This window comes from Halictus rubicundus, chromosome 12 (genome assembly GCF_050948215.1).
Source record: "Halictus rubicundus isolate RS-2024b chromosome 12, iyHalRubi1_principal, whole genome shotgun sequence".
Lineage (NCBI taxonomy): Eukaryota > Metazoa > Arthropoda > Insecta > Hymenoptera > Halictidae > Halictus > Halictus rubicundus.
This window is the reverse complement of record NC_135160.1, coordinates 12,961,833-12,984,092: the sequence shown is the minus strand read 5'-3', so window position 1 is coordinate 12,984,092 and position 22,260 is coordinate 12,961,833. Positions and strand designations below refer to the sequence as shown.

The window sequence follows — 22,260 nt, the reverse complement described above, 5'->3', positions numbered from 1 at the left end:
GTGTCGTAAAGCAGTCCCTGGAAGGCACTTTTCGGCTAAAATCATGCCACAACTGCATTACCCTTCGTTTGCAACGACTTTGTAGTTTCGGAATTGAGTCTTTGAAAGAATACTATTACGAAACGATATAAATCGTTCTACCGGTCAAACGACCGGTCGCGGTAGGTAAGACAGACTGCAAATGTTTGCTCAGAAAATAAACAACAAAAAAAGAAGTGAACATTGAAAAATGTATTATACGCACATCTTCGGAAAAGTCGCGAAGTTCAAAGGCGAGTCAATTACGTTCTATACACAGAATATACGTTTCGCAATGTAACGGGTGAACGCTTCTCGCGAAGCAATGAAACACTTCTTGCGAAGGGATCGTTTTTCAAAATCATACAGAGCGTTGCTCAAATGTTTTCCCAGGTGTATCGGACCCAATTACGTTCTATACAGGAAATTCTAATCGAAATATTGAAAACGGTCATTTGACCGGTCGCGGTAGGAATAGTGTCAAATTTCTATTCTCTTATCTCTCTTCTTTCTCAAATCTTTACAATCTCCCTAATCAGCTATCCGAGAAACGCTATCGCACTCGAGTGCGGCCAGCAGGTGTATCACCTTCACCGGCTCGTTGCCCGGAGCGTAGCATCTTCGCCAGCAAATTACCGCGTTTACAAATTCCTTATTTCCGGCAGCAGCCCATTCGGAGGCGCATTTTAAAACCAATGCGCGTTTTCGCTGGACGGGACCGCGCTGCGTGACGTGGAGCAAAGGGGGCGGGGCGGAGGAGGTGGGGAGGGGATCGAGGGGCGGGGGCAGGGGCACGAGGGAGCCGTGGAAAGAAGCGTGAGCGCGGGCGAGCTCGAATCGAGAGAAATCGAGCGGTCGCTGCTAATTCAAGAGGGTCTCTCGAACGGAGCGCGAGACGGAGGAACGTGTCGTGTCGGCGCGATAGAATGCCAGAGCGGAAGGAAGGCGCGCGTGGCAAAGAGAGAAAGAGAGAGGGAGAAAGGGGAAGGGAAAGCTCGGATGGGCGGGGGGCTGAGCGCTCGGAGCTCGAAGCTCGGAGGTGGAGGCTGAGCGCTGGGGGCTGAGAGTCGGGGGCTCCGGGGGTGTTGGATCGGGGGTCGGGGGCAGCAGGTTCGGCGGTCGGCGGGTCGACGCCGAGCTCTCAGTCTGTCCTGCGCCGTCGAAACGAGGGTAGCGTCGTTCGACGTCGACGCGACGTCGAGCGCGACGAGTCGACGAGCCGACGAGCCGACGAGCCCGTGCCCCTCAGTCCGCGTTCGCTCGCCGTCTCGAGCGTGACATTTTTTCGCTTGGAATCGCGCGATCGCGCGTGCCTTGCCTTTCTCGCTTCTCTTCGCTCTTCGCTCTTCGCTTCTTCTCCTGTCATCCTCATCTCCAGCTTCTTCTCTTTCTCTTCTCTTCGCTCCGCTTCGCTGTCCTGTCGAGTTCTCCGCGTGATTCGCTTTCGGATTTCGAGTTCGTTCCGCGAACCGAACCTCGAGTTGGTTCTCGCTCGTCCCGGCTCCGCTTGTCATCCCGTGCTGGTTTCGTTTATCCGGCAGCACGTCATCCAAAGGATCGGACGACAGCTTCCGCTCACGGATTTAGAAGCTGCGCGCTCGTCGGGAACCGATCGAGGTACGTCTTCTTCTTCAGGATATCCGCGAGTGCGATACCCAGAGGAAAGATAGGATAGATCCTCCCGCCTCCTGGACAGGACGATTGTCTCTCTCTCTCTCTCTCTCTCTCTCTGGATCGAGTGAATCGTCGCGGCAGACGTTGCCCCGTAATCGGTTTAATTAACGGGGACATTGTTCCGTGCAGAGGCGCAGCGTCGCCCTTGGGCTGCACGGCTCCGCTCGTGATTCTCAGTCGGCGCGATTAACCCGTCTCTTCGATGCATCGTTGACGCCGAGAGGGAAGTCCGTGTGACCTTAATTCGCCGCGAGGATAGATCGTACGGGAGCGTAAGGAAAAATGGTGACGACGTGTAGTACTACGCGCGGCGGGTACAAGGTCCGCTGGAATCGCGCGCGCCAATCGTCCGCCGCGGTTAAACGTTGTTCGCGAACAACCGACGTCATCTCGCCGATCCACGGACGCACATCGATTTCCAGACGACGCGCTTCGATCGATCGAGAAAGTTCGTTGCGCGGTCCTCGAACAGCCTGGCACCCGTTGACACCTCGGGTCGGCTGATAACGACGGTTTGACATTGCGAGGCAGCTTCGCGAACTTGGATTTAAGGTTCAATTGATGACCGCGTTTGGTTCCGATATCTGAGCAGGGACACCGTCGTTAGCACCAAGTACCATGATTAAATTGCGAATCTTTCGGCATATTCTAGATTTTGTAGAAACCAGGATGAGAAAATTCCTGATTGTAAGTATTTAGTAGAAATGGCATTGGTAGACTGCGCATTTTATGCACTTTTGGAAAAATGGTCCAATTCGAAACAGAGATTACAATAATTTAAGGGTGTCGATGCATTATTTGCAATCTTGTACAATTTTTCAAGAAAAGAAAAAACTTGTGTTTGATACCTGTGCCTCACAATTGACGAAGACAATTTTTATTTTACGTAAAGATCCGGATTTTAATGATTTAGGAGAGAAATTAATGTCTACGTGGGTCCTGTATCTCGCAATTAACTCGGACTTAATTAACCTTCATTTTCCATGAAAATCCGCAGTTATTATTCTTTGTTACTGTACACGTTCCCTTGTACGAAAAAAATGCATAAACATCATAAATTCATAAACATTCAAAAATTGCAGATCCACGGCCTAATGATTGAGAAAAGAATTGAATGTCAAACGTGGCTCCTGTATCTCGCAATTAACCCAGACTTAATTAACCTTTATTTTCCATGAAAATCCGCAGTTATTATTCTTTGTTACTGTACACGTTCCCTTGTACGAAAAAATGCATAAATACCATAAATGCACAAACATTCAAAAATTGCAGATCCACGGTCTAATGATTGAGAAAAGAAATGAATGTCAAACCTGGCTCCTGTATCTTGCAATTAACTCAGACATAATTAACCTTTATTTTCCATAAAAATCCGCAGTTATTATTCTTTGTTACTGTACACGTTCCCTTGTACGAAAAAAATGCATAAATACCATAAACGCACAAACATTCAAAAATTGCAGATCCACGGTCTAATGATTCAGAAAAGAAACGAATGTCAAACCTGGCTCCTGTATCTGGCAATTAACTCAGACTTAATTAACCTTTATTTCCCATAAAAATCCGCAGTCATTGTTTGTTTCTGTACACATTCTCATGTACGTTAAAAATGCATGAATGTTCAAAAATTGCAGATCCACGGTCTAATGATCAAGAAAAGAAATGAATGTCAAACGTGGCTCCTGTATCTGGCAATTAACTCGGACTTAATTAACCTTTATTTTCCATAAAAATCCGCAGTTATTATTCTTTGTTACTGTAAATGTTCCCTTGTACGAAAAAATGCATAAACATTCAAAAATTGCAGATCCACGGTCCAATGATTGAGAAAAGAAACGAATGTCAAACCTGGCTCCTGTATCTGGCAATTAACTCAGACTTAATTAACCTTTATTTCCCATAAAAATCCGCAGTAATTGTTTCTTGCCGTACACGTTTCCTCGCGTCTGTTAAAAATGCAAAATATTCAAAAACTGCATAAATCTGCTCACATCTAACCGTGCTAGTCTCCTAGCAAACGATGGCTGATGCTGCCTCGCATACTTGCCGCGTAAATACCTAATAAAAGAGCAGCACAGGTAGCACGATCGAGACAGTTGCCAGTCGAGGATGTCTCGCAATTTCCCGCAACGTCTGAATGCATAGGAATCGTCATTGATTGATCGAAACAGTTCCGTACCGGTACGTCCCCGAGGTGTTGACCAACGCGGAATCTATTTCCTCGGGTGCATCCCTGTGCGGAGAGTTTTTGCGAGTTCCCGACACTTTGGGACTCCAGTTTGCGGAACTTGGCTTCGACGGTTCGGTTATCGCGTTCGGGAACGAATTTACGGAGCCGTGTGCTCGTTCGGTGTTTCAAGAACAGCGTAATTCATTTCGCGCGAATGAAACCACGCCGTCCTCTTCGGGGAAAAGAATAGTTGATTTGCGTACGCGGATGATTCACGGTTCTAGAATGACACAATTTCGTAGCCTGCGCTCGAAACGCGCTCGCTATCCGTCGCAAGTGTGTGAGACGTTCACGATTTTATAAGAAATTGATGAGAAAATAATAGTAATTTTCTTAGAAATCTTTTTATGACTGCAAGAAATATGAAAGTTATGCGAGCTTTCTTAACACTAGGTTTACGGAGCATTAAAACTGAGTATTTTGCATTACTTTATAAAAATAAGAAGAATGTGTCTATCCTAGTTTTCAGCCATTTTTTAACACCCGGATTTTTTACCGGACCAGTCAAAATGACTGGTTCCTAATTTTTTCTTTTACAATTACTGAAATTGTACAAATGTTTTCATCGGAAATTTTTTAACGAACCTCTTCATTGAAGAAGATATTACAATAAAAGTTGTACAAAGTTGAATGGGCACAGTCTTGTCACTGTTACAAAGCAATATACGTCAGTCGCATTTATTGTTCGGTAGTTCTAGTGTTAAATAAGGAAATAAGTTTGTTGAGTAATTCCACGTAGACGGATCTTCCACAATCTCAATAATCGTAAATTAGAAATATTAGAACCCGTCATTTTGACGGGTCCCGTAAAGCCAGTGTTAACAATTTTGATAGATCAGGAACAGTGCCTGGAGCATTTCCAAATTCATACAGTCTCTTCACAATTTTCTGCTTCACTTATTCATTCGTATTACAAATGCATGAAATCCGCTGTCTAGTTATAATGCACAGACGCTCTAGAATGTATGGCTATTTTCGGATAATATTTCTTGCCACGTTTTACGAGATGATACGCTGCGTCTAATAAAAAGTTACGAGACCGTGCAGACTGCTATCGGGACAGATTATGGTCGCGAACGTGTCGTGTGGACGACGGATTCTCTTTGGCAGCACGTTTCGAAGGTAGAATCCAATTTCTAAGAAATAATTCGTTCATCTTCAGGCTTTCCGAGCGTAATAAGAAAGATACGGCAGATCGATGTGCTTCGGTATCGAGTACGGCCCGGTCTCGCGCGATCTCGATTTCGAGAGATCTGGATCTCGATTTCGTTGTTCTGCGGGCCGGAGATTGGAAACTGTCGAGGATGGGGTCAAGAATGTCGAACGACGGACATTGCGGGTGGTTGGCGCGCATTTACGTCGGTAATCCGAGCCGGGCCGCCGCTCCGGCAAAATTTAAAGGGGCAGTCCCATGTAAACGCTAAAAAATTTAACAATTTTCAGCAATTTTTTATTTTTTTTTCGAAGTTATATCCGTCTCACGTTCTAATTTTTATTCAACATTCCTATTAAGGGGGTATTCCGATTTTTTTTTCAGGAAAACTATTGAACCTTTAACCTTAGGATTTTGCACACATAGTTATCGGTATCTTGAGTACGTGTGTGATTTTTTCAAAGTAAAAATAATCAGAATTACGTGAGATATACATTTTTAAAAGAGTATGCTTTGACGGTTCCGGTCTTCCGATCGGTCACAAAAAAATCCACATCGAAAGGGTAAAGACAAACAGTCGAATCCAAAAGAAATGAAAAATCTTGATTATCTGGAAAATGGCGATACTTTAACACTTTAAACGCCCAACTAGAAACCTCCAAAAATTCCATAAAAATTAAATGTATGATACTGAGTAATCCTCCAACTTTCTTGCATGTTACAGATCCTAATCAAGTTTAGTACAATGAATATGTCAACGTAAAAATTCATTTTAAAACCTGCACAAATAATTCCGTCACCGTTTTTAAAAATATTTTTCGGCCTTCAGCACGAGGAAAATGACAAAAAGAAATTAGTCTAGCAAAGCGAATTTTACGAATTCGAATCATTTTGAATGCAAAAAAGGGAGTATCGATTTTTGGAAATGCGAAACCGGAATACCCCCTTTAACCAGCTAAGCGCGTTCGACGTGTATACACGTCAATCCGAAACTCTATTGCGGTGAGGTTAACGTTAATGAATTGTTAATTTCTTCTCGAATAAAAATGTAATTCTTTCTCGTTTAGCTTTACAAGGGCTTTGGCTTTTATAATAGCCGCATTTGGCCTGTGTTCGACGTGTATATTCGTCACTGCTTGATTTTAATTCCGCGCCGTGAGGCATTTTGCAAATGATTAGGTTGGCAAGAAAGTAATTTCGGTATTTTTAGGTGAAATAAAATCCAATTTTTTTATCAAAGCAATGAACTTTAATCAATAAAATATTTTCTTTCTGGTAGCTTCATAATTCCGCGCTCATAAAACTTCTGATCCTTTTCGGTGAAAAACTGATCCAAGTGCGATTTCAGATCATCATCATTAGCGAAAGTTTTACCATTCAAAGAGTTTTGTAAACTTCGGAATAAATGATAATCTGATGGTGGAATGTCAGGGCTATATGGTGGATGTGACATCACTTCCCAACCAAGCTCCAATAACTTTTCACGTGTTACCAAAGATGCGCGTGGCCTAGCGTTATGATGGTGGAACACGATTCCTTTGCGATTTGCCAATTCTGGCCGTTTTTCTTTGATTGTTATGTCCAGTTTTGTTAGTTGTCGACAATAAACATCTGAATTAGTGGTTTGGTTCCTTGGGAGAAGCTCAAAATACACAATACCTTTGTAATCCCACCAAACTGACAACATGATCTTCTTTTGGTGCAATTCAGCTTTCGGCGTGGTTTGGGCTGATTCATCACGCTTGGACCATGATCGTTTTCGAGCTGTGTTATTGCAAACAACCCATTTCTCATCACCAGTGATGATTCGCTTCAGAAAAGGGTCGATTTCATTTCGTTTGAGATGCATATCGCACATGTTGACGCGTTGCGTTAAGTGAATTTCTTTCAATTCGTGAGGAACCCAAATATCGAGCTTCTTAACGATTCCGAGACTTTTTAAACGATATTCTATAGTTGTATGCGAGACATTTAACCTGTCTGCAATCTCTCGGACAGTTATATGACGAGCCGATTCAATAATGGCTTTCATTTGGTCATCGTCAACTTCGGATGGTCGACCAGAACGTTGGTCGTCTTCAAGTGAGAAATTTCCAGAACGGAATTTTTTAAACCAATTCTGGCACGTGCGTTCTGTTAAGCAATCCACACCATAAACTTCACATATATCTTTGTGAGCCTCGGCAGCTTTTTTACCGCTACGGAAATAAAAAAGCAATATGTGCCTATAATGTTCGTTTTTGCACTCCGTGTTCAAATTGACACCGAACTAACAATTTTAATCAAAATTACGTGTAATTTGCTTCGAAAGTAACCTAAAAGATGCAGTTATGAAATGTCAGAAAGAAAACAAATGCAACGTTAACAGATGTCAATCAAACAAAACATGAAGCCATCTATTAGTGAAGACCGAAATGACTTTCTTGCCAACCTAATAAATTCCATGGTTAACTGGTTAAGAAGCGGATGCAGGATGCTCTGGTCCAGCGTCGAATAAAACCGCACCGCTCGATAGCAGTTTGCCGTTTCTGGCAGAGTCCGGTGCATACAGGTCGATTAGAAACGCGGACATCCGTCTGATTTTCCGAGAGTTCGTCGAACCTGCGGTTTCCATTAGCCGCATCCATCGCGTTCCCCGTGCGTCCCTTCGACGCATCGTCGAACGAGATCGTTCCCCGTCGACGGCGACGGCAGACGGTTTTCAAAAGCCCTGAAAAGTCCCCTTCGGCAGTTTTCCGCGAGTAAACCGTTCGAGTTGTCGTCGAATAACACCGTCGCGTCGCTTTTTGTTTCGAAAGCGCACCCGCTCTCGCCGGGGACTCGATCGATCGAATATGGAAATCGATTTACTGGTCGCGAAACGCGAACTCGTCTTTTCGGTCTCGTACCGCGCGGCTCGATTAACCCTTTGCCCTCCAAGGCACCACTAAAAATTGCCACGCTATTATATAACCCTCCAACTGCGACCTGCAGTCGTTTTTGTCCGGAGCGAAATTTCACTCTCGAATTTCTCTCTTTCCAATATTCATTTTTACCTGTTAATGTTTCGCACATGCGACGTTCCAACGATTCTATATTCAAGTGGGCACTTCGGTACGTATTCTGGAATTTTTCAAAAAATTGCCACACTATTTGCAACGTTCCCTTTGCAACCTGGGTCGTTTATGTCCGGAGCAGAATTTCTTGAATCCCTCTCTTTGCAATATTCATTTTTGCCCCGCTTTATATATAGTACGTTCCAATGATTATGTATTGAAATAGGGACTTTGGTACGTATTCTGGAATTTTTTAAAACTTTTCCGAAAATTGCCACACTATTGCGCGACATTTTCTCTGCAACCTGGGTCGTTTATGTCCGGAGCAGAATTTCTTGAATCTCTCTCTTTGCAATATTCATTTTCTCCCCGCTTTAAATATAGTGCGTTCCAATGACTATGTATTAAAATATAGACTTCGGTACGAATTTTTCAAAACTTTTCAAAAAATTGCCACACTGTTGTGCAACATTCCCTCTGCAACCTGGGTCGTTTATGCCTGGAGCGAAATTTCTTGAATCCCCTCTCTTTGCAATATTCATTTTCTCCCCGCTTTAAATATAATACGTTCCAATGATTATGTATTGAAATTCCAGAACTTTTTTGGAACCTAGAAGAGTGAAAAAATTAATCGAGAGAGAAAATACGGTGCAGACGGAGGGTTGAAGTAATCTTGACATCACTATGCTCGCATCTAAGGCCTTGATAAAGTGTTATAAGCACGAGTAATAGTAATAAACTTCATACGCAGGAAAGGAAATTAATCATGCACAATGGGAATATTCTAGCTCAGAAGAAGTGGCTTGGTTTCGAAGTTAAAACGCATTCGAGCGCTAGGGTTAACATTGCACTCGCGATATCAGCCGTTACGTAAATCGCAGAGCATTTCTCTCTCTCTCTCTCTCTCTCTCTCTCTCTCTTTTCTCGTTATCTCGGGGACCAAACCGTTCGCCGTGCAGTTCTTTCCCGGCGTCGTTTCTTCCCTGATTCTTCTCGTATCTTTGAATTTCATTGCGCCCTCGATCGCCTGAACGATCCAGGCTCCGCGAAAACACCGTGGAATAAAAGATTCGCGGGTTGTCGTCGGTGACATAGTACTCGCAGAGTCGGTAAAGACTATCGCTGGAAATAACTCGCTGTCTACTTGCGCTTACATTGCCTCGGATATTGACAGTTACTCGAATCTCGGTGTTTAAGCTTTTCAGCAGCGACGTAAATTGACCGAAAGTTTGGCTCGACGTTAACTTGAGGTAATCGTTGGACACTGCGGATCCTTGTGCATAATCAACTTGCAAGAAACACCGTCAGGTACTCGATCGAGACAAACCTGCATCGTAATCAATGTCCTCGATAAGGGGTTAGTGAAAAACTAAAGGCAAAGGGGCATTCGCTTCGTCAAAGTCAAATTTTTGATATACTTGGTAGACAACGATTTATTCCAAGGGGTAGTTTTTGCTAACTCAGCCTGTAAATCGCCTAATCGATGACGAGTATAGAGACACCCTCTCGATTTCAAAATATAGTGACCTGTCCAGTGAATGAAGCTGCATATTTGCTAAAATTAGTATTCCTAAATCTTTATGTAATTTCCCGAGCGTCAATTTTATAAGAAGGTCATGCCATTGTTAAGATCTTATATTCCTACTGGCCCATTCATACGTTCGGAACACAATTCTAACAATAGGATTTGATTGTTGTAGCTTTCAAAATCTGGCACAGGGTCAAACGAGCCAAAAGACCAATGAATGAACATCAGTTTCTAATGAATGAACAGGGGAGCCCCAGTGAATGACAATTTCACAAAAAACTTACCATAATAATCAGCTTAAAATGCAAATGCAATTCCGACAAATGCAACACTATTTATTGTACCACAGTACACTGTAGCATTACAACTGATTATAAGTAACTGTTCTAGTGTATGCATATGTATATAAAAATTATTAGGGTACCATGGCAGAAAAATGATTAGTTCTCGAGATATTTTCAAAACCTGTCTTTATTGAAGAAGATGCTCAAGCGCTTCACGACAATGTAGCTACAATAAACACCGTATCGACATTGTTGTCATAACAGAGACAGGTTACGAAACTATTTCGAGAACCAATCATTTTTTTGCCATGGTACCCTAATAATTTTTTACGTAAAACGAACGGATGAACCGATTAGTGCAACAAAAAAATATGAATTTCTATTCAAAGAAATGATGCAACAAATAATTGCATAATTGCACATGCACAGTTGCACCTAAAAAAATCTAGGGGCCTACGAATGTAGCGCTCTCCGAACCATTTATATTTGTCTTTCGACATATTTTCGTAAATGCATTAATAACGGAGTTATGGACTGAAACAATTGTCCCTCCCACTAATATTCGGACGCTCTTACAAATCGCATAACTTCGTCAATATTGGACTATACTACTTGAATTTTTTTGAGAAGTTAGAACAATTGGATCGCTACATAACATGAGAAAAATGTTTGATTAAAATTGCAATCGGTCGAAATTACAGAGAAAGTACTAACAGTTGTATTCTGCAACGTTTTTATGCGGGCTTATATTAAAAATTTAAAAATTACGTTTTGTACATCTGCATCGATCATACATATTCCGAATATTTCATTTAAATCGGTCAACTTTGCAATGAGCTACAAACGTTTAACGAGTCGCAGAATTTTGAAATTGTCAGGGAATTTCGCGCTTACGTGATCGTTTTGGAACATCTGTAGCTCATTGCAATGTTGGCCGATTTTCATGAAATTCTCAGAATCTGTACAATTCATCTACAAATCGTACTTTCTAAATTTTCAATGTAAGTCCGCATAAGAAAGTTGCAAAATACAACTTTTAGTATTTTCTCTGCAATTTCGACCAACTGCAATTTTTGTAAACAATTTTTTCCACTTTATGTAGCAAACCAATTGTACTAACTTATTTAAAAAAAAAAACCAAATCGTATGGTTCAATATTAACAAAGCCATACAATGTTTAAAAGCGTCCGAATATTAGTGGGAGTCACTGTACGTAGAAAACAAGTTTAACACGTGGGACTAGATCACTAAAAAAAGGTGAACTTAGAACAGAATGACAGTATACATTTCACCGCACAGACAATGATGCTCATTCATTGGTTGGGTCAGCTTGCTAAATCGAACCGGTCGCTTCGAGCGCGATCGATGATTAGCGAACGATCGGTAACGCAGCACGCGCCATTGACTGTTTCCAGATCTCGTCGGAGCAATTCCTCGTCGATAATTACGGAGAGACGTCGCAGCGGCGGCGTCGACGACGGCGTCGGCGACGAGAACGACGACAACGACAACGAGAACGACGTACCGTCGTCGGAGCCATCGGGAGCCGATCGCGCGGCCGTCGACCAACTCAGTGCCAAAGTATCTGCCGAAGGAAACCAGTGCCAAATTTCGCGAGCTGCCGCGACCAAGAAGACGCGGAGGATCCCGAGCATCCTGAGCAGAGGGTATCCGGGAAAGCGCGGCGCGATAAGAACGATAAGAAAGACACGAGCGTCACGCTTTAGAAGAGCGAACGATGAGAAGGCCTGTTCCGGCGAGGAAGAAGCGATCGTGGTAGGCGCCCTCGCAGGGTGCACGGACGTGGATCTTCCTGGATCCGTGTCGATCATTGTGATGGTCTCCGGGTGGTGTCCGTGCGTGCCACTCGGCCGCCCGGAATCACCGGTCCAGCAACAATCGGCCTCGACGTCGAGGTGTTTGGGCAACGACGGTGCGGCGCCGTTCACCGTCAGCGCCGCGACGGACCACGCAGAAATGGTCCAGATGTTCTACTACGAGAACCGCGGGAAATGCTGCAAGAAACTGCTCCGATACGACGGATACCCGAACAAGGTGAGCGCATATCCTCTACTCGCTCCTCGGGGACCGATTCGAGATACAACGCACCCGCACGATAGAGTTAGGTCACCGATAGATTGCGGATCTTGCGCGTTTGTCACGAAATTCCCCGAAATCCCGAAGGCATTGGATCTCCGAATGTTGCTAGAACGTTTTCGATTGGCTAACCCCTCGTTTAATTCGAGATTACGGTCGGTATTGCGCCGAGGATTTGCACAGCCTCGCTCAAGTTTCATCTGGCAGTAGTTTCTTTAACAATCGGTTCACGGGACCCGTCGAAATGAAGGGTTCTAATATTTTTAATTTAGAATTATTAACACGTTAAGTGCCAAAAATCAATCCCTGAGAATCTCACGAAATCAGTGCAATTGAATTAACACTAGGTTTACGGAGCACTAAAAGTGACCATTTTGTATTACTTCATAAAAATAACAAGAACGTGCTGCCCACATTTTTAGCAATACTTTAAAAATAATATATACTCAAAGAAATAAATGTGCTAGATAATTTTAAATTAAAAATACTAGAACCCGTCATTTTGACGGGTCCCGTAAACCTAGAAATTTCAAATGTATTATAGAGTATGCTGTCTTAACCCTTTTGTATTGTAAAGATCCCAATAAAATTCGATTTATCTGGATATGTTACAATAAGAATTAATTTCTAAACGTAGATCGGAGATAAGGTAGGGTGACCATGTTACCGACAGTGCGCTGAGGATTTTCATAGCTTCTTTTCATGCCTTTTTTTCTATACATTTTACGTCTTAAATAAGTAAGTAATCAATTAAAAATGCATACCACCGTGTTTGTACATGTCTTTGCTACGTCCGTATGGGGCCTTTTTTTCGATACGAACACTAAATCTCTCGAAATTAAGAGAATCTCTGAGCGGCAGCCATCTTGTGACGTCATACTTGCTTCAGAATTCGAATTTTCTGCCGAATATTACAAATTACTCGACGATGAGGTAGAAATTCGCAATTTGGGCTCCATACAGACGTAGATTGGACTTTCAGGAAACACAATTGACCACTTCTAAACTGCTCATTGCAACATTGAAGCGGCAGTTTGTATAGATTTTGACCCTTGCATACGTATGTGGATTTCAAACCATGCCGGCCCCCTTAAGGGTTAAAGTAGTTCGCCCAGCAACCGTGTCAAAAGTGACCCGACGCGAATGTATTAATTACAAGGTGCTCGCGTAGACGTTTATTCGTTTTCTAAATAATTAGAATACATCGAAGTCGACGTGGTCATCGTTTTCAAGTGCTTCAAATGTTTCCACTGTCTCGTGTTTCATCTGCCCGTTTTTACGGTTTTCGGAAGAAGCGACGCGTTTAACGAGGGTAGGATAGGGAGGAAAAAGCGCGCGAACGTCGAGCGTCGAGCGTCGGCCTTGCGGCGCATTGCAGCCACAATTTTCCCCTTGGTCTTTTCTTCCGGGGATCCCGCGAGACGTTTTCCTTTCGGCGGGGCGGTCGGCACGATTCCACGAAGAAAGAGAAAGCCACCGCGAAAGAAGCGGGGACCCTTTCAGGGGCTGATATCTTTAATCGCGCCGACGCGGGTCGACGCGACGCGTCGCGACGTTAAAGAGCCGTCTACGACACTGAAAGTCGGAGGGGTCGTGCCTTCCTAGGCCATTCAACGAGCTAAACAATGCTCCTTTTTATCGGAACTACCAACGCCCCGGGGAGCACGACAGACGACGACGACGACGACGACGACGCGACGCGGTTGTACGCGTCTATATCTTTAATCTCCTTCGTTCTTTTCGAAACGCGAGAAGCCGGCCGATTAAAAAATCCTCCGCGCAAGCGGGAACGCGGTTTCGCGAGGAGGAACGAATTGTTGACCGGAAGTGGGTGGAAGTAATACGGGATCGCATTTTTACGAGATCCACGCAATATTTTACGGCCGATCGGGAATCGCTCTCTCACTCTCTCTCTCTTTCTCTCTCGTAAAAACCTCGGGATAACTCTGGCGGACGGACTCCGGGCCGCAAGGGTCTGCCTGCGCGTCTATCGTTGCTCTACAAAGGAAAAGTTTCGATCCTCCGTGGCAAAGTCGCGAGCCGAGGCCCGGAGATCCGAGGAGAAGAGAGGTTCAAGGGATGGTCGCGGGGGGAGGGGGGCAGTGAATGGCCGGGTGAATAATAACTCGGTTATTGAAAGAAAACTCCGGTCGATGCGAGTTTCGAAACTCCGAACCGTTAGCCCAGTTGCCCAGGGTGAAGCCGCCCACCGACTTTCTTCCTTTCTCTTCCTCCATCTCCGTCCCTTTCTTTCTCTCGCAGCCACCCTTGTCTTTCTCCCGATTTTCGTCTTGAACGTCCCAATCCACCGGCTTCTCGTCCCCTCCTCGCTCTCTGCCTGCGAGCCACGTCCGCATAATGGCTATTCGGGATAGCGAATCGATTTATTTCCCCGGGGGCTTCCGGAAACTTGGAACCTCTCGAGCCGTGAACTTGGGAACGGATCTCTCTCTCTCTCTCTCTCTCTCTCTCTCTCTCTTCTGCTCCTCTCTCGCATTCCTTCGTTCCGAGCCAGCATCCTAAGCGCGTCGACGGGGGACCGCGGGCGAAAAACGAGGACGCGACAAGGTATCGAGTTCGGCCGAGAAGTTCGTTCGTTCGCTTCTACCTTGAAGAACGGTTACGACGGGAAAACCGTGAGAGGTCTCGGGCCGACGAGATATCTAGAACGGGATTCGCCAGTTTCTCCATCCGGCGAATATTTGCGAATATTTGCGCGGCCCGGCCAGACTCCGTGCAATTTCTCGATAGTCCCCGTTGACATAACGCCAACAACCCCCGAGGATTTCGCCGGCGGTACGCTACGACGCACCGGAGAGGCCATACTCGGCCCGAGCCAACAGTTCTTGCGTTCTAACAATCCTAATCACCAGACTGCGGACTTGACGGCTAGGTGTTATTTTAAATAGAGGAGGGGTTCAACCCTTGACCCATTTGCGTCATGAGGAAATATGAAAAGAGGGACTTTATCACCAAACTTTTTCTTTTTATTGTATTCATGTGCAAAAATGACTACAAGTAAAAGTACTTCGTATTTCAGCATTAGTAGGGACCAAGACTTCTATGAGAGAGGCATTATGAAACTACCTTTAAAATGGCAACAAATTGTAGAACAAAACGGTGCATATTTGACCCCAATCGGACAATCCGAAACATGTTAAATAAAGTCTTGAAGTTAACGTAAAAGTAATGGATTTCTTTTTCCCCAACCTAATATAAGAAAAAATAAATTGAGCGTATATAGACGCTAATGATGCAAATGGGTTAACGGTCCGGAAGTACTTCAAGTTTACTTCCCACCAGGAAGCGATTTTCCATACGAAGAGAAACTGTGGACTCAACGTTTTTATATCGAGTATAGAAAGGAGAATATTTATATTATTGATTAATTTGATTTTTGTCGCCATATACGCGGCATTGGACCCGGTAAGCAAAAGTGCCATGCCGCTTATATGGCGGCATTGGTCCGTTAAGGGTTAGAAACCTGAGAATACAGTGAGTTCGCGATTTATGTCAACAACACGGGTCTTGCCAGCGTCCTATATAGTCCAGGAGATACTATTATTTGATCCTCGTGACCTTACACTCCTCGGACCCGAGAGGTAGATAGGTCGGATACCCTGCGGTAGTGGGGATAATTCCGCGACGTTTATCATCCAGACCTTCGCGACATATACAGAGAAATCACTCTATCCACAGATTTTTCACAATTTCATAAACCTCGGACCCGAGAGGTAGATAGGTCGGCTACCCCGCGGTAGTGGGGATAATTCCGCGACGTTTATCATCCAGGCCTTCGCGACATATACAGAGAAATCACTCTATCCACAGGTTTTTCACAATTTCATAAAGCTAGTAAAGGGAAGAAAAAATTCCTGTTCCGTGTCTCGCAATTACTGTACAAAATTCTTCTTTTGCACAAAGAACCGCAGTCTATTTGTCAATGACTTTCCACAATTAGAACGTAGTTACAGAAAACATCGAAAAGTCTACATCACGAACGAACAAACCTTCCGGGCCCCGTGCCCTACGGAATTTCCAATCCCGTCACGCCCTGGAAATCGATCGCGATCTAGACGATCCACAAAAATAGTCAGGAGTCCCAATGAAAGTGTCGCATCCTTGGGACGCGGAGACTCGCGGTGCGACCTCGACCCTATTACCCGTTGGGAAGCTGCGCGTCGATAATCGCCCGTTGTCCCGTGATTCAGCGTGGCACGTTCAAACGCGTTCGAAATTCGAGATTGCCACCGGACAGTCACCGGACACGTCCGATAACCGGCGACGAGACACCGCGTCGAAGGGCTTCCGACCGAAAAACCGTTCCCGGCGCCGGATACGTGTCCGGTTTCGCCTGAAATCGAGTGGAATTCCCGGGGACCATTCTGATCTCCGTAGGCGATCGTGCAATCTTTCTCCTGATAATCGCGCGTCGTACGGACGCCGCGCCGGACGCCGGTTTTTTCCCCGTCCGGAATGTATGCTGTTCGCTCATGATCGATCGTTACGGCGAGCGGAGCGGCGCGGCGCGGCGCGGAGACAATACGCGCGAGAGCGAACGGAATCCTTCCTCGCGACGAATAAATAAAACGCGGCCGAATGGCGCGATTAGTCGGAGGTAACGGAGAGGCGCCACGGAGAGGAGAGCTTGCGAGTGAGGAGGGAGAGAGATTCGATGAAGAGAGAGAGAGAGAGAGAGAGAGAGAGAGAGAGAGAGAGAGAGAGAGGGAGAGGGAGAGAGAGAGAGAGAGAGAGAGAGAGAGAGAGAGAGAGAGAGAGAGAGAGAGAGAGAGAGAGAGAACAGGTCGGAGGAGTCGGAGTCAGAATCAGAGTCGGTTGGCTCGCGAACTCGACAGAGACGCGTCAAGGAAGGAGCAGGAGCAAGGTAGGATTCGAACGAGAGGCGGCAGAGGTAGGAGCGTCGATCGGAACGAGAGAGACGTAGGATCGGCCAGGAGAGACGGAGAGAGGACCAGAGAGAGAGAGAGAGAGAGAGAGAGAGAGAGAGAGAGAGAGAGAGAGAGAGAGAGAGAGAGAGAGAGGGTGACAGAGAACGAGGGAGGAGCAATGGGAGCGAGAAAGAGGCTGGAGAGGGAAAGGTTGAAGGGGTGAGAACGGGTGTAGGCTGAAGAGGGAGAGCGACGTAGAGAGCAAGAGAGAGAGAGATAGAGAGAGGGTGAGGGAGAGAGAGAGATGCCGAGGTAGGGGTAACCGGGAGAATCGCGGAAAAGAGGCAAGAGGGTGGATATTCCAGGCTGCACCCCGTGGCTGTCCCAGCGCATTGCCATGGCAACCGGCCCTGAAACACCCTGCGGCCGTCGCACCATCGGAGCTTTGCTTTCCGATGATAGTAATAATGTATCCTCGCGCTCTCGTTGATGTAGGTCGCAGGACGTTACCGCCGCAGCTGCGGAAATGACGAATTTTTCCTCGGGATTCCGGCGACGGACCGGAACCGCCAACTACGCCCTCCGGTTCGCTTCTCGATCAACCATCTTCTCGCTCCACGAGCTTTTTCCCCGGTGTCATTCGAAGCTCTCTGGATCACACAGGGATCGTGCCGAAATGTGGACGACCCTCCTGTGCTCCGAATTGTCCTAATCGTCCCTTAAAACTTGTAAGGAATGGTTCCAAGGAAATTTTAGAAATCATGGAACTTTTTCGAGATATGTAGCGCGCGTATTTAAATATGTACAGTGAATTCTCGATATATGTCAACAACACGGTCTCAGATTGTCCTAATCGTCCCTTAAAACTTACAAGGAATGATTCCAAGAAAATTTTAGAAATCGTGGAACTTTTTCGAGATATGTAGCGCGCGTATGTAAATATGTACAGTAAATTCTCGATATATGTCAACAACACGGTCTCAGATTGTCCTAATCGTCCCTTAAAACTTACAAGGAATGATTCCAAGAAAATTTTAGAAATCATGGAACTTTTTCGAGATATGTAGCGCGCATATTTAAATATGTACAGTGAATTCTCGATATATGTCAACAGCACGGTCCCAATTTGTCCTATTCGTCCCTTAACACTAGGTTTACGGAGCTCTAAAAATGACTATTTTACATTTCCTTATAAAAATAACGTGAATATATCTATTAAAATCTGTAGCCATTTTTTGAATAATGTATACCTAGAGAAATCAATTTGTTAAATAATTCCTCGTGGATCCATGTTTGCAATATCAATATTCCTGAATTAGAAATATTAGAATCCGTCATTTTGACGGGTCCCGTAAATCTAGTGTTAAAACTTGCAAGGAATGATTCCAAGGAAATTCTAAAAATCATGGAACTTTTTCGAGATATGTAGCCCGCGTATTTAAATATGTACAGTGAATTCTCGATATATGTCAACAACACGGTCCCAAATTGTCCTAATCGTTCCTCAAAACTTACGAGGAATGATTCCAAGGAAATTCTAAAAATCATGGAACTTTTTCGAGATATGTAGCGCGCGTATTTAAATATGTACAGTGAATTCTCGATATATGTCAACAACACGGTCCCAAATTGTCCTAATCGTCCCTAAAACCCTACAAGGAATGGTTCCAAGGAAATTTTAGAAATCATGAAACTTTTTCGAGATATGTAGCGCCCATATTTAAATATGTACAGTGAATTCTCGATATATGTCAGCAACACGGAAGCAACGCGGTCTTACCAGCGACATGTATCGTCCAGGAGATACTATTATTCTTTGACCTTCGGTGTCCGAGGCTTCGCGATTTTTGAGACCACTCACGGGGTATACACCGCGGTAGTGGGGATAGTTCTGCGACTTTTATCAGCCAGGTATTTGCGACAAAAATCGAGAAAATACTGTACAGTGAATTCTCGATATATGTCAACAACGCGGGTCTTACCAACGTCGTGTATCGTCCAGGGTCATATCCTAGCTGTGTTATGTTTACACTCGTAGGCGTCCGGTAGTGGGGATAGTTCTGCGACATTTATCATCCAAGTCTTAGCGACATACACAGAGAAATCACTGTATCTCACGATTTTTGTTTGCTATTCAAATACACTTTAAGAGTGACTCTTGAAAGTTCGTATAGTTTCCGATTTGGTTTCTAATTGTACAGAGAATTAATAAATGCGTTACTCCTCATTACAAAAAAACAATTTCCGTCTGGAAACTTTTTTCCCAACCGGTAGTTTGCGAGTCACAAAATCGAAAAATAACCTAGTTTTCAAGGACGCGATTTCACCCCCTTGAAGCGAAGTTGGACAGCAAAACAAATCTCGTGATACTCACCTACATACGCAGTACATACCACCACAGTTTCATAATTTTTTGAATTTCCCGGTCCGGGATCTTCGCTGTCTTGAACACTCGGTGCTCGATGCGTGTGACTAACATCGTTTGGGGTAGGTATAAGGGGAATAGGGGTGGCTGGTTTCTATGGGTCTGTGCACAAAGATCGCCCTCGACGCGTTACTTACCGACCCCTGTTTAATAGATTTTAGAACAGCAATGGCTGTTTTGCTCGTGAACCAACAAGCCACCCTCGGGGAACATGACCCCATCGTTCCTTCCTGGATTGTTTTCACAAAAGGAGCTTTTGTAGTTCTTTCTTGATACTGGCACTGAGACTAACGGGCTTCCGGTAACATGTTGAATCAGCTCCGAAGAATCCGATAAAATCAATGAGAGAAGATGATCTCGAAGAGGTAACATCAGAATCGTGCAGACACAAATAGCGGTAGTTTTCGTATATGAAGACGCGCATATTGGCCACGAGCGAAATGCGAGCAAGCTCGTCGATATTTGAGCGGTATTATCAATATTTATTGATACCGGCGCTGATATCCTATTTGGGACGAATCCACAGGCGGCCGTGCCAACTTCCGAGCTGCGAGCGATATTTTCTGCGGGGGGATAGAGCGATCGTCGATCGTCGATCGTCGGAACGATGGGAAACCGGGAAAGAGAGAGAGAGAGAGAGAGAGAGAGAGGTGAAAAATAACGTTGCTCGAGGAACAACGCGTCGTCCGCGTTGACGTCGACGTCGGCCGTCGCGTGTTTGTCGATGCATCCGAGCGAGTGGCGTCGGCGTTTTTAATCGGCGCCACTTGTTTCTAACGACCCTCCTTTGTTCAAGCCTCTAGACCGGCGCGCTCCGACCCGCACCCCGGGTATTTCTGGTCTCCGCGTGCGTTTTCCGCGTTATCCGTGGGCCTCCGCACCCTCTCCTACCCTTCTGTCACTCGTCAACCGTAACCCGTTTCCGTTTAACCACTCGTGGATCTCGTGGATCCCGCGGATCCCGCGAATCTCGCGTATAGCCGAGCGGAGAGGATCCGGCCCGATGATTACACGCGTGATCGAGTCACGTTCAAGCCGTTTGCTCTCGTCTCGATCTCCACGGTAACGGATCGACGAAGCGCCGCATAATTGCGCCCCGTTAGGCCACGTTTACGTCGCGATAAACCCTGCCGGAGCGCCGATAACGCCGGCGAACATTTCTTTCTTCCCCGCGATAGCTGCGTGGCAATGGCGAGGTTGAAATGTTAGGCGCACTAATAAGGGAGTCGATTATTCTAATTTATTGCAAAAGTCCGAACCTCTTCTGTGTCGCTTTAGTCGCAATTGCAGGGTAAAGTACAGTGAACGGTTTTGGTCATCGATCACATACTCGTCACTAGACTGTGGGTTTATTTACGACTCATTTAGGACTCGTTCACGATATTTGTCAACAACACGGGTCTTGCCAGCGTCCTGTATCGTGCAGGAGACCTACCCGAGTGTTTACACTCTCGAGCTTCATGGTCCATTATCGTCCAGGCCTTGGCTACATATATAGAGAAATCACTGTATATATAGGAGAACTTAAATAACTTTTTTTAAAACTGTAAGGAATTTCAACAGACGGGAAGCATAAAATCATTTATTAACAACACGTCTTTCTCCGGTATCGGACCTGACGAGACTGCTCGTCCTTTCATCGTCCCGTTCGTTTTATCAATAATATAAACATATGAGTATTTACATGAACAATATATACAGTGGCGGATTAAATCTTAGCTTACAAAACATATGTTGGTTTTTAATAGGGTAAGAAGGTAGGTATCCGATCACCCTAATTACCATACAATACCACTAGTCTGTCAGGGAGAATCGGTAACTGATCAGACACCTTCTTTTCCAGATTCAGTAAATCAAAACAGTGAAAATATTTTAACCATCTAAATCCATCTGTTGCATTATTTTCCGACTTATTAAAATCCTGCTATTGATACAATATATTTCTACAATTTCTGTCTCCTGAACGATGTATGTCGCTGGCAAGACCCGCGTCGTTGACAAGTATCGAGAATTCGCTGTACCCGGTGTCTTAAATTGAACCGGGAAACGACGTCGTGTGTCAAGTGAGATATTGACCCCACACGGCTGGAATATCTGAGAAACGATCAAAATGGAAGAAAGCTTCCTGATTGGCCTGTCCAATCAAGTCACCAGTGCGGCATTTACGATCGATGGATCGACGGGCGTGGACCGGCCGAGTTCGGAGCGGTGTTGGACCGGTGCCACTCGAGGGAGTAGATCGGGACGGAGAAAATCGGTTGAAAAGAAACCGTTTCGGTTCGGAGATAGTTGCGGCAACGGTGCCTCAAAGCGATCCGTCGAAATTGGACCGCGAGCACTCCGCGGGAGCAGTCCTCCTCGTAAGAGCCGTTCCCAGAGATTGACTCTCTCTCTCTCTCTCTCTCTCTCTCTCTGTCTCTCTCTCTCTCTCTCTCTCTCTCTCTCTCTCTCTCTCTCGAGGCAAGAATCGTTCGAGTCCGAGGAGCCGACCGCGGAGTTTATTAAATCCAAGAGGGTAGGAAAGAAGGGAAAGGAAGAAGAAGGGGAGGGGGGAAGCGATTCGTCTATTCCGTTTGGATTCGGAGAACTTTGCAGCGTTCCTCGGTTAAACGGATCGAATACTGTCGGGCTCCGTAGTTTTAATCTCGGCGACCGCGTCGCTCAAACTCAAATTCCTGCGACTGTAGTCGCTGCGATCGCGATTCGCCAGAAAATGTCCTGGACGGACGAGAAACTATGTGACGCCCGTTTTAAAACATTAAAGGCAAGCCTGGAATTTGGGAAAAATTTTAGCGACAGGCGCTAACGTGTTCTTCGAGAAAATCATGGAAATTTCGTCCCCCGCGATTTTAACCCTTAACGGTCCGGAAGTATTTCAAGTTTACTTCCCACCAAGCTATTTTTCGTACGAAGCGGACTCAACATTT

General features: G+C 45.1%; 1 protein-coding gene across 1 annotated transcript in view; it reads left to right on the top strand.

Moving 5' to 3' along the window:
- Window positions 1–1,552: 1,552 nt before the first annotated feature.
- LOC143359888 (uncharacterized) overlaps window positions 1,553–22,260 on the top strand; it is a 38,380-nt gene continuing 17,672 nt past the window's right edge. The window contains exons 1-2 of the mRNA XM_076798225.1: window positions 1,553–1,635; window positions 11,338–11,977. Of these exons, the coding sequence (XP_076654340.1) occupies window positions 11,759–11,977 (219 nt within the window). The 5' untranslated portion in view covers window positions 1,553–1,635; window positions 11,338–11,758. The remainder of the gene's footprint in view (window positions 1,636–11,337; window positions 11,978–22,260) is intronic.